This window comes from Vitis vinifera, chromosome 1 (assembly GCF_030704535.1).
Source record: "Vitis vinifera cultivar Pinot Noir 40024 chromosome 1, ASM3070453v1".
NCBI lineage: Eukaryota > Viridiplantae > Streptophyta > Magnoliopsida > Vitales > Vitaceae > Vitis > Vitis vinifera.
Genome location: NC_081805.1, coordinates 6,740,016 through 6,753,157, shown reverse-complemented (window position 1 = coordinate 6,753,157; position 13,142 = coordinate 6,740,016). Strand labels below are relative to the sequence as shown.

The 13,142-nt window shown below is 41.1% G+C and overlaps 1 protein-coding gene across 2 annotated transcripts in view; it reads left to right on the top strand.

Annotated features, from left to right (window-relative positions):
* Positions 1-11,703, top strand: part of LOC100259418 (actin-related protein 3) — a 28,584-nt gene extending 16,881 nt beyond the window's left edge. Inside the window, exons 7-9 of one of the 2 annotated variants that reach the window (XM_002285334.5) lie at positions 9,340-9,465; positions 9,568-9,666; positions 11,215-11,703. In XM_002285334.5, coding sequence (XP_002285370.1) covers positions 9,340-9,465; positions 9,568-9,666; positions 11,215-11,295 — 306 coding nt within the window. In that variant the 3' untranslated portion in view covers positions 11,296-11,703. Of the gene's footprint in view, positions 1-9,339; positions 9,466-9,567; positions 9,667-11,214 lie in introns of those variants that run through there. The other variant, XM_010652567.3, reaches the window with a different exon arrangement.
* Positions 11,704-13,142: the final 1,439 nt, after the last annotated feature.

Below are 13,142 nucleotides of genomic sequence, written 5' to 3'. Positions count from 1 at the left end.
AGGTGAAAAGACACCTAGGTTCTCTTTCTCTCTTTGTTTCTTCTTTGGGGATTCGGGCAACTTTTTATTCTTCTCTTTCTAGGGATGGTCTCGGATTGGAGGAATGTGAAGTGAGTACTAAAGTTGCTCCCCTAGGAAAGGGTTGCAACCCTTTAGGGATGTTTTTGGTGAATGACACCTTGGTGGAGTTTGAAGAGGTTGAGGAGAGTACAAATGAAGCCTTAGAGGGTGACACAACTAGGGAAGAGGGGGCAGATCTTGGTTCAATTTTGAGGGAGGAGGTGTGTCTAGAGGATTGGTCTTCAAGCAACTCGGCAACTTTCAGCAATTGATCGGGCATACCATTAGTAGATTTCAAGGTTGAGATTTTAGCTTTCCTCAGAAAAATGAAGGCTAGAAAAGAGGTGAGGGGCCAGGAGGGTCGGAAGAGTTAGACAAAATGTATCTTCAAAATTTGACGGGGAATTAAGAAGCTGAAATGTTTTGTGGATTATAAGTGAGCAGAAGATAGACGATCATGAAGTGGCAGGGGAGAGTGGGAAATTGTTGTAGTTGGTATATGAAGCTAAAAATTAGCTCGTAGAAAATATTAGATGGGTTAATGGTAGTGACAAGATTTTCAAGGCATTTTATTTTATTTTGATAAGTAAAGAAATTTCATTAAAAGCCAAAAAGGCTAAAGTGAGAGGTGTTCCTCTATATACACTTTAGCCCAATTCACAAAAGTGTACAAAAAAAATGGATTTGATTTCTTAGTCATTCCTCTCAACATCATCGAAGGCCCTCCTATTCTTTTCTTTCCAAATGGTCTACATCAAGTAGAGGGAGGTAGCTCTCCAAGCTTTCTCCCTTTTCTTGCCCGCAAAGGAACCATGCCATCCCAAGAGGTTCCTCCTCATAGAGGAGTGCATCACCCATTGCACCCCAAAAAGGGAGAGGATCAGAAGCCATAACATTCTGACCTTCTCACAAACAAAAGAAGATGATCTGTGGTTTCCTCCTTAATTTTGCACAAATAGCACTTGTTGGGGGTGCTCCAGCCACTTCTCTTCAGGCGGTCAATGGTGAGTAGCCTGCTCCAAACCGCCTTCCAACCAAAGAAGCTAGCCCTAGTTGGAACCCAAGGCGACCAAATAATTCTAGCCTGGAAATGAGGTCTAATGCCCCTTGAGAATGAGCTATAAAAAGACTTGACTGAAAAGGTCCCATTCTTGTTCTCTCTCCACTAGAGCAAGTCGTCCACACCTCTTCTAATGGTTAAAGGATGAAGCTTGCTTAATAAGCTTTCTACTTCCCCCACCTCCCAATCATTTAGGTGTCTATTAAAACGAAGCCCCCAGCTGCCCCCAACTTCGTCCTCCTCCTAAGCCTCAACAACCCAGCCTTCTTTGTTGACGGTTAGATTAAACAAGTTTGGGAAAGCATCTTCCAGAGATTGATTTTCACACCACAAGTCCTTCCAAAATTTCACTCTAGTGCCATCCCCTATGATGAAGAGGGAGTGAGTTCGAAAGTTCTCCCAACCATTTTTGATGGCCTTTCAAACCCCCACCCCATAATGGTCTCTTACACCTTTGGAACACCACCCCCCCTCTTGAAGGTCGTACTTTCTAGAGATAATTTGCTTCCATAGGGACTCATTCTCATTAGCAAATCTCCACAACCACTTCCCAAGTAGGGCCTTGTTAAAGATAGCTAGACTGCGAATGCCCAAGCCTCCATACTTTTTAGCAGCACAAATAACCTTCCAACTCACCAAGTGAGGTCTATTCTCTAAGGTGCCTCCGCCCCATAAGAAATCCCTTTGGATCTTTTCAAGCCTTGTACACACTCTCTTGGGAATCACAAAGAGAGAAAGAAAGTAGGTTAGGAGGCTAGAGAGGGTGCTTTTTACCAAGGTAAGCCGGCCAACTTTGGAGAGGCATTGCCTTTTCCAAAGAGACAACCTTTTCCTGAATCTTTCTTCCACTATATCCCATACCCTAGTGGATTTGTAAGGGGCCCCAAAGGGGAGACCCAGGTAGGAGGTAGGTAAACTCCCAATCTTGCAACCCAAGACTGAGGCAAGATTCCCCCACTGGGATGGCCTCAGTTTTGCTCAGATTAACTTTTAACCTTGAAATCGCCTCAAACCACATGAATGTCCAGCTAAGATATTGTAACTGTTCTGCATCGATGTCATAGAAAATCAAGGTGTCATCGACAAACAAGAGATGGGACAGGATCAGCCCCTCTCTTCCTCTTCCTCCCACTTTGAAACCGGAAATAAAGCTTCCATTTCTTGCACTTGACAACAGTTGGCTAAGAGCTTCCATGACAAAAAGGAAAAGATAGGGGGAAAGAGGGTCACCCTGTCTCAAACCCTTAGAGCTACGAAAGAAGCCCGAAGGGCGCCCATTGATGAGGATCGAGAAGGTAGCCGTCGAGCAACACCATTTCATCCAATTAATCCATCTATGCCCAAATCCCATCTTAGACATCACATCCATAAGAAAGTCCCAATTGACATGGTCGAAAGCCTTCTCAATATCCATCTTAAGGAGGAGATCCAGGTAGGAGGTAGGTAAACTCCCAATCTTGCAACCCAAGACTGAGGCAAGAGTCTCCATAGGAATGCCTTCCCCCACTGGGATGGCCTCAGTTTTGCTCAGATTAACTTTTAACCTTGAAATCGCCTCAAACCACATGAATGTCCAGCTAAGATATTGTAACTGTTTAGCATCGGCGTCATAGAAAATCAAGGTGTCATTGACAAACAAGAGATGGGACACGATCAGCCCCTCTCTTCCTCTTCCTCCCACTTTGAAACCGGAAATAGAGCTTCCATTTCTTGCACTTGACAACAGTTGGCTAAGAGCTTCCATGACAAAAAGGAAAAGATAGGGGAAAAGAGGGTCACCCTGTCTCAAACCCTTAGAGCTACGAAAGAAGCCCGAAGGGCGCCCATTGATGAGGATCGAGAAGGTAGCCGTCGAGCAACACCATTTCATCCAATTAATCCATCTATGCCCAAATCCCCTCTTAGACATCACATCCATAAGAAAGTCCCAATTGACATGGTCGAAAGCCTTCTCAATATCCATCTTAAGGAGGAGGCCTAGTGTGTTGTCTTTGAATCTAGAATCAAGGGCCTCGCTAGCAATTAGAACAACGTTTAGAATCTGTCTCCCTTGGACGAAAGCTTGCTGAGAATCAGAAATCACCTCCCCCATCACTAATTTCAGCTTATTAGCAAGGACCTTGACAAGTAATTTGTACACACTCCCTACCAGGTTGATTGGTCTGAAATCTCTTAGGTCTTCGGCTCCCTCCTTTTTAGGAATGAGCACAAGGAACGTGGAATTTAAGCTTCTCTGGAAGGTCCCATGGAGGTAAAACTCCCTAAAGAGTCCCAAAATCTCTGATTTAACAACATCCCAACAAAACAACCAAAAAGCCATTGTGAAGCTGTCTGGGCCTGGGGCTTTATCATCGCAACAGTTGCTCAAGGCTACAAAAATTTCTTCCTCAGAAAACATTACTTCTAGGCTGCTGGCCAAGCCTTCCCCCAGCTCCTTGAAGTTAAGACCATTAATACTAGGCCTCCAATTCCCTGATTCTGAGAGGAGAGACTGGTAGGCTCTGCAAACTCCTTCTTTGATTTCATCATTAGAAGCAATGTTTTCAGAACCGGACCGGTGATCGAACCGGAAAAGTTACCGGTTCACGGTTCACCGGTCGGACCTGCGGTCGAATCGCTGTCGAACCGGTGACGTCATAAATATATAATTTATATATTATTAAAATAAAAAATAATTATAAAAATTTTAAAATATATATGAATAAATTAAAAATCAATAATATTATCAAATTAAATCATATTAATATTTTTAATTTTATTAAATGGAATATGTAAAATATTTAAATGTGAATATATTAAAAATGAAAATTTAAACTAATTTTATCATTTTTAAAAATATTATTTTATTTTTATTTAATATTATAAAAAAAATTTAAAATCCAATATATATTATTTTGTTTGCATATAAGATAACAAAAGCTGTGTAGCTGAGTGGTGTCTTGGGATGCCTATAGACCTTGGGGTCCAAGGTTCAAATCCTCACGGGTGGGACTTGCTATTTTTTTTTTCATTGATTAGGTTGGTTAGCAATCCCACATCGGATTCCAAGTGAAATGAGGATGCAAAGGATGCCTATAAAAGCCATCCACATTAAGGGGCAAATGGGCAATGCATTACCTCATCTGTTGGGCTCAAGACTAAGCCCATAATTTGATTGAGTGGGGTGTGGGCTGTGTCATTATGAGACAAGGCCCAGCATGGGCTTTTGCCCAAGCCTTTTATATAAGAAAGCCTTTAAAAGGGTGGCTAATTGGAACTGTTCGGTTCGATTAGAACCGTCCGGTTCCACCGGGTCACCGGTCCGACCGCCGGTTTAGGCGGTTCGTGACCGGTTTGATCGTTAAACGGTTCAATAGGGCAAGCCGGACCGGATTTGTGACCGGTCGACGGTTGAACCGGTCCGACCGGCCGGTCCAGTCCGGTTTTTAAAACATTGATTAGAAGAGAGAGACACCTCATTCACTCCAATTTTAGACAGGAAGTTTCTCCTTGCCCTAGCATTGGCCATTTTGTGGAAGTACCTGGTATTTTTATCACGTTTTCTTAACCAGATTTCTCTTGACTTTTGTTTCCAAGAAGTTTCTTCCAGAAGGGCCCATTTCTTATAGTCCTCAAGAGTCAGCTTTTTAGCCTCCACTTCTCCAGGAGTAAGAGAGTTCTCATTCTCCTTGGCCTCCCAACACTGCAGGCGGGAGAAGGCCTCTGCTCTATTGAACGAGACATTTCCTACCACCTCCTTGTTCCAATTCTTCAAATCCTTCTTTAGCGCTTTGAGTTTCTCAGCAATGCAGTGACTGCTATAGCCTTCAACAGAATAACCATTCCACCAGCTTCTTACTAGGTCTTTGAAACCTTCTATTTTCAACCACATATTTTCAAAACGGAAGGGGCTTTTGCCAGAAGAGAAGCCTCCAACTTCTAGGACTATGAGACTGTGATCAGAAACCAGACGAGGAAGAGTAGATTACGTGATGGCAGAAAAGTGGTCCTCCCATTGGTCCGAAATCAAGAAGCGGTCCAATCTAGAGGCAGTCTGAGAATTCAAACCCCCTATCCAAGTGAAAGGGCCTCCAGCTAGGAGAAAATCCCTCAGCCCCAACTCCCCTATCACCTCTGAAAATCTCCTCATTTCAGCTGTGAGTCTAAGGGCATTCCTTCTTTCCTCTGGGAATCTTAGAGCGTTAAAGTCCCCTTCTATGCACCAAGGGTCCTCCCAAAGGCCATGGATGGCTCCTAGCTCCTCCCAAAAATCTTCCTTCTTGCAACCAATCACTGGCCCGTGCACTCCAGAGAAAATCCAATAGAAGCCATCCGCGCAGTTTCTAAAACGAACAGAGACGGAGTACCCCCCGCTTTCTACCTCTAATTTCTCCAAGACTCTATTATCCCAAAAGAGAAAAAGGCCTCCTGCCGCACCCCTAGCATCCACTGAAGCCCAATTAAAAAATCTTCCTACTCCCATGCTTTTTACCAATTGCAGAGACATTTCTTTCACCTTCGTCTCTGAAAGGCAAACCAAATCTGGTTTCTGGTTCCTCACCACACCCTTGATCAACTTTCTTTTCTCAATATCATTAAGCCCTCGAACATTCCAACAAAGGATTTTAATTCTCATTAATCAACTGAAATCAATTCCCAGGAGCTCAAACCAGATTTTTTAGCTATCCCTGATGTCCCCCCATAACTAACTGAGCATTCCAATCTTTTTAACTCTCTTTCAAAAAGGGTAGTGCAAGATTTTTTATTCTTACGTCTCTTGCAAAGGGTGCTACTTCCAGTCCTCAACTTCAGTTTCTTAAGCAAGGCCAGAATTTTGACTTCATGCCCTTCGACAGGCATTCCCATGACTTTACTAAAGTGAAATAGTTTGGAAAGCTCCTCTTCCGACCATCCTTTTTCACAAGGAGGAACAACCGACAGATCTCTCTGTTTCGCCACATCATTTTCCAGATCAGAACTCAGGGTTTTAGTCAGAACTACTGTCGACCCATCTCTAAGCATCATGGACAGGGGATTCGACAAAGCTTCAGCCTCTCTTGGCGTCGATTCCACAAGACCAAAACAGGATCCTCCTTCCCTCTCAAACCCCGTATCCCAGAAAGGAGTAGAAGAAGAAGAGAGCTCCCCTCTCGAGGAGATCGGAGGTAAAGAAAGCTTACCTTGAGAATTGTGGGTTTCGACCGGGGGGGGAAGTCTCAGCTACAGGCGACAATGCTTCCATTTGAGGGATCCCAGCGGTGGCAGGAATCGGTGCAGGGATTCCTTTCCTCTGACACGGCGAGCATCTAAGGCTTCCTTGCCTTAAGTCGCCAAAGACAATGGGCTTAAAGGGGTTCCCCAGTTTGGCAGAGATGTGGGCCTTCCCCAGCCCAGGCCCGAAGGTTTTAATGCAGGCCAAGCCCGATTGGGCCTTAGCATCTAAACGTTGGCCCATTTCCTCTTCGTAGGCTTAGGTATGGCAGTCAACTGCAACGGTCTTGTCCGAGGCAGGGGCACCACTTCCCAAGACCGGCGAGGATAGCTTTTCAGGTTGCGGAGAGGATGAGGAAGAGGGCGAGGTGCCCACACTTCCCTCAGCGCGTGAAGGGGCCACCTCGTCATCCCTAAGCTTCATTGCACCGAGCCCATGAGAAGGGAGCATAGTGGAAATGCAGGGCTCTTCTTCCCACCAAAGTTGTAGAGCGAAGCAAGAGGAACCAGCTACCACCTACAACGAGCTTGGATGCTGCCAATCTCTGGTTTTTACGAGGACTCTAGCCCACTTAAGATTCCGGCGCTCGGTTGTGTTTTCATCCACAACCACGAATCTCCCACAAGAGTCTCCAAACCTCTTGAAGAGGCTTCTTCCCCAAAGATGCAGAGGGAGGCCCAAAATTCTGACCCACACAAGGCGCGCACCCCTCCATCTCCCTCAAGACATCCAATGGATGGATTCCATTTTTCTAGACGGAAGCTTCTTCCTCTGAAGTGTCTCACCCCTGATTTAGACACCCTCTTCGCTTTATCTGCAAATTCAAACTTCAGAAGCAAACGATTTTCTCTCACGTCTGACAGCCAGAGGTTCCCTTCCAAGAACCAAGAGTTTTTCGTCCACAAACCAAAGGAGACGAGGTCATGGAGGCGACCTCACTCCCATATACATTGAATAGATTGTAGAAAGCGGGATTTGGTATGCCTTCAAGAAACAAAATTTCAGATGATGTCTAGGGATTTAGTAATTGTTAAAAGGCTAAGGAGGGATTGGGGAGATCTAGTTTGCTTTAAGGAATCAAAGGTGCTTTTGCTGTCAGTCCCAATGGTGAGGATATAAGGAGTAGGAAGATTCTTGGTTTTAGGAGCAAAAGAAGCAAGAAGATCAGTCAAGAGCTTTCTGCTTTGCTAGGTCTTTTGGGCTTTGGTTTTGTATTGGGTGGTGGTTCATTCTTGTTCTTTTCCTCTTGCTTGCCTTTTGGTGCTATTTGTATACTTTGTGTGTACTTTGGTGTGCCTTTTTCAAGCACTTATAGTAGAATTGCTTGTTTATCAATCGAAAAAAAAAATTATGTAATATCCATTAAGAAATGGGGGGATGTATTTTAAACGCATATTCTTCTATGTAAAGAGTTGGTTATATTATTTCTTAATATAATATTAAATGTAAACTTGCCTTATTTATTTTGGTTTTTGCTTTAGGGCTTCAACTTGTATTATTGAGTCAGCCCTAAATGGGAAGGGTGAGGAGAGGATGCATTCCATTTGCTTAGACTGAGTTCAGACAATACTTGCCAATTCAGATTTGTGTGTAACCTGAATTATTATCATACAGTGCAATCCTGATCCAAGTTCATTAGCCTACTTGTAAAACATATCCTAGATCTTTATAAACCGGACTATGTCATGACCAGTAAATGCTGTGTTTTGCTGAAGAGGCAATGGTAAAGTATAGATCAAACTTACCTAAAAGAAGGTGATATCTGTTGATTGTTTAGCTAATGAAATCCTCAATTAGCCTTTGGGGCTGCCTAAATGGACTAAGCCATGAGAGGGCCTTGGTCCCCTCTTTTGAAATGATATAGCAGCAACTGTTTTTCCATGTCTGTTTTCATTCTTCGTATCCTTAAGTCTTCTGCTGACCTGAAAACCCAAAAGGAGAAAAAAGGAAATTCCTCCATCTTGGGTTGATGCCCCATATCGAACCATTTATTATTACCATCTATTGTCATTTTCAGATTAAAGAAAAAAAGATGGTTTGTTCAGAACTTTGTAACTCTTTAGGTTTCGTAAATTCTAGACATATTGTTCAGATGTCTTAACTGAATTTTAGGGTCCAGAGTCGGTCCAGCTCGCCAATGCCCAGCCAGTAACTGGGAGCTGTAGTTGGCTAATCAGTTGGGTTGTAGAGTGGGCGGCACCAATTTACCATTTTCTTTGGCTTTTGTAAGTCCAAGGTGACACCAATTTAGAGGGTATTCCTTTAGGAAGAAGACCTTTTACAAAAGAAGAGTCATTTAGTGAGGTGGGCTTGTTTTGAGAAGTCAATTAGGAGGGTTGGGCATCAGGAGCCTTGGACCTCTCAGTTAGGCCTTGTTGGGCAAGTTGTTTTGGAAGTTTATTGTTGAATGTGGTAGTTTTTTGGAGGAAGTGTATATATCCTTACATCATGTATCATATTGTGTATCATATATGTTTCATAAGATGCACTTAAGATAGGATATGGATTATGATATGTATTCCATGAAAAAAAAAAGAAAAAAAAGATTGTATCATTGTATCATAAGTTTTTGACAACTATGGGTCCATGGTGTTTTTCTTTATTTAATATATCTTGGGTTCTTTCTTGTTCAATTAGAGATGTTTTGCTTAGCTGGCATGGTGCTTTTATGGGAGCCAAATGCATGGTGGTTTGGCAGTTGATCTTTCTATGTGTATTCTGAATCACTTGGAAAGAGTGGAATAGCAGAACATTTGATGGTATAAAGAGGTAGTGTTTGGTGGTGAAAGATATGCTTCTAAGGTCTTTGCTCTTATGGGCAAATGGGGGATTGAATTAGCTGCTTTGCATTTCTTGGGTCTTGTTGATCAAATGGGGATTGGTTGGGTAGTTAATGTTGTTGGTTTGTTTATTTCTTTTTTGTGCACGTTCTTCAGTGTTCAGCTGTATTCATGAGTTTACTCAGCTTTAATTGCTGTTTATGTATTCATGCATCAATCTGTGTGTCTGATTTTGACATTTGTCTCAGAATATAGTTTTATCAGGAGGATCAACCATGTTCAAGGACTTCCACAGAAGGTTGCAGCGTGATGTAAAAAAAATTGTGGATGCTCGGGTTCTTGCTTCTGATTCTCGGCTTGATGGAGAAGTAAAAGTAAGTATTTTGGGTTTTATCCCATTATGTTCTTTAGAATGTAATATAACTTTGGTTATTAATGATATAAAAAGGCTGACCGGATTTGTTTTGCCCCCCCAGTCACAACCAGTGGAAGTCAATGTAGTCAGCCATCCTATCCAGAGGTATGCGGTTTGGTTTGGAGGCTCTGTACTTGCATCAACACCCGAATTTTTTGCGGTATGACTCTTTCTTCAAGCTGCAACCATAATGATATGTCCCCTTTTGTGTTCTTGGTTGATGATTTTAATTACTACTTAATACAACAGTTAGTTTTACTCCCCCAGGAAGCACTGTCAGTTTCCCTTTCAAAAAGAATTCAAAGATGTCAAACCCTAACCTCCCTAATCTCATTTCACTGGTCTTAAAAATAAAGTTGCAAGAGCTATCACTATAAATGCTCCATGTGTCCAGCAGTTCCAAGTTGCACCAGGATGCCATGAAAAACAACATTAATATCTAATACCAATGCATAAGCAGTAATAGCCTCCTTTCTTTGGTTGTATATATAAAATCTCCTTCTGCTGTCCATCACTGATTTCAAATCCAACTTAGAAATGCTCCCTGTTGGGAAGTATGCAATGGTGGTCCAAGGTTTCTTTGCAGTCACATATCATAATTCCTTTTTCTCGACCTGAAAGCAATCTCTGTAATATTAGGATTGAGCATAAAGGCTTCCTTGACGTGTATGATGTCGTAAAATGTGTATAAAAGAAAGTGTATTTAATGTATGCAAGGCTTACATATTGGTGTTTTTAAGGCAGTAGATTACCTTTTTAACATTTTTCTTTTGGATTGACCTTACCATCCACTCTTTCCTCCACCTAGATATTATGAGGGGGCTTTCTTCCTATATTTTTTAGCTTTTTAAGCATCCACAGTTTTATGAATGGTTTTCAAATGTCCCTTGTATCCTGTGCCTTGAAGAGGAAATCAAGTTGTTCCACTTTTCTCAATGAAAGTTCTAGGCATGCTAGCTACATTGTGCTTGTTTTGCTTCCTTCTTGGATCTCATATTTTCTATCTTCAGCAGGTTCCTTGATATATTGGGGAATCCCATATAAATTCTTTTGATGGGCGAAAAACCCTAAACCACACTGGCTATGGCCGGAGAACTATTAGTAGAGTTGTTTTACCAGTGTTTCTCCCCTGAAACCAGATGAAATTGCTGAAGCCCCAACATTCCAATATACCAGTTGAATTGGCCTTGCAAGAGGTTTAGCAGGACCATGTTGCCTCCATCTTTAAAGTATAATTAGACATGACATTATATCATCTGTTGCCTAAGTTTTTGTGGCAATAGGAGAAAAGACATGTTTAAATTAACCAGAGCCCTGGTAATGTAGCCTCTCCAGGGAGTTTCTTGTTGCATGCGCCTCTGACCATTAATTTAATTAAGCACTGCATTTGATGTCAAGTGAATAACATATTGATTTTGCTATGGAGTGACACTCAACAAATGTTGCATGATTAGACATTTCATTATAGCTGCATTGATCAAGTGGGTTTCTATGCTGCTTCTATGGTTGACACTACATGCAATAATTTTGGATTGTAATATAATTTCATGACTATTAAGGCAGAAAACAAGAGTGATGATTATCAAGATAGGAAAAGGACCATTCTGCCTGCATTGTTGTTGATTCCACATGGTATTCCATGCATATTATCATATTACATGAGTCGACATTCTTGTATGACTATGAAAATTCATGGTTCTGTGCACAGGCTTGTCATACAAAAGCTGAGTATGAGGAATACGGGGCAAGCATATGCCGAACAAATCCTGTCTTCAAGGGGATGTATTGATGTGAAGATTCTTTTGGGCATAATTTTGAGGGCAGTTGCTGACAGAAATGATTGAAGGAATGGCTTGTCATTTCCTTCTCCAATGTGCACCTCAATTCACATCTGGCTTCTGATATTCACTCAGCTTTCATGTGCATTTATAGGTTAGCTTGTGACAGGTGGTGTAAAATAGGCTTTTGGTCTCGTCTGTAAGAAAATGGATTTCTTGTATTCTTTCATTAGGGAGTTACAGGTTCTTCTCTTTGCAGCTAATGGGACTCTTACCACTTGTGGTGCTGAGGAGCCCCCAGCTAACAGTTCACAATCAGATAAAAAGAGTCATTATTTAGGTTGACATTAACTAAGCTGAATTGCATTTTTAGTGTTCAGCTTAGTTGGAGATTGATAAAAGCCTTTTCTTTTGTTGGAGTGATTGTTCCATTGATTTATATTTTCAGGTGGTAGGTTCAATTTATTTGGATTGAAGTCGAGGAGCTATAGAAGAAACATTTTGAATTATAGAGCTTGATTTATTTGGATCCAATACTGACTTTTTGGTTAGCTTGTAACCTTAATATTGGAACTTTGTTGCAACTCTCTCTGTCAAACAGGTTTTTATCATGATAGGTTGGTTGGTTGTATGTTTGTAGCCACCATCTGAAGATGATTTCAAGGGGTAAAAAGGGAAACGTGTGGAAATCTTGTAGTTTTTTTTACTCTGGGGCTGGGCACTATATCAAGGATTTGTTGGGATAAAACTACTCTCTGATCTGAACTTACTAGGTTTTGACAAGTACCTGGCATTTCTACCAGAAGGTAAGCACTTCCTAATCTCGAGACTCGAAAGCAAAAACACAACAATATTTTTAAAATGTGATGGTTAAAAAATATTTTTATACAGAAGTTGAGAGGAATGAAATAGGAACTTGTCTTTTGAAAACACCTTCAAAGGATAATCTCTTAATGGGTATCTGTAGTTTGGAAAGTGTTTTTAAATTTTCATTTTAAAAAAGTAGTGATATATGTATGTATATTTTTTTTTTTCAAAAGCTCCCTATTCTCATCCAATCCAATTCCACTGCCTAGGCTGGTAGGCTTGTGGAAGTACATGTGGGTTTTCATGTACTCATTCATATGTTATGAGGTATAAAGGAATATCATGCAATTGAGGTTGAGATGGTTGGAGCCTGGAGGCAGCTTGAAGAGCAGTCTCTGGTATGAATGATTCATATGCTGTTGTGCGTGCAGGGTTCCAGCTTCCAACTACTCTGAAATGCAATTGAATTCCCAACCGTGGGCAATTTTAAATGAGATCCACATATGCCTAGCAAAGTCTTTGAACCCTTGGGCCTTGACTTCTTCTTACCCTAGTTGTTTTGTTTCGACTCGAGAAATTCCCTGGATAGAAAGATTGCCGACTGCCAGCTTCGTAGAAAGCAGAGTCTGTCAATTTGTACTATTTCTCTCAAATTAAATTTAATATACATTTGACTTAAGAATCGACTTTGTGGAAATATTTTATCTTTATCTACACAACTATTTCCAATGTTGCAAATGATCGTTTAACAAGACTCTTTATCAGATTCCTGGGCATAGAATTGTCAATAGGGGTGGGAATTTTACAGATGTATGAATTAAAAATACCTTTTAAAAGCATTATTCTAATTTTTTTTATACTGTATTTCACATTTATGATCGTCTTTAATTGTTGTTGTAAGAAACTTTTAAATGTTCCAAGAAATGATTCTTAAATTTGTAATAAAAACGCAGATGAAACAGCTGATTGTACATAAATTGCACATTCATGACTTTAATTTTTAAATAATAAATTTATATTTGAAAAAAAAAATTTATATTTGCCATAAAAA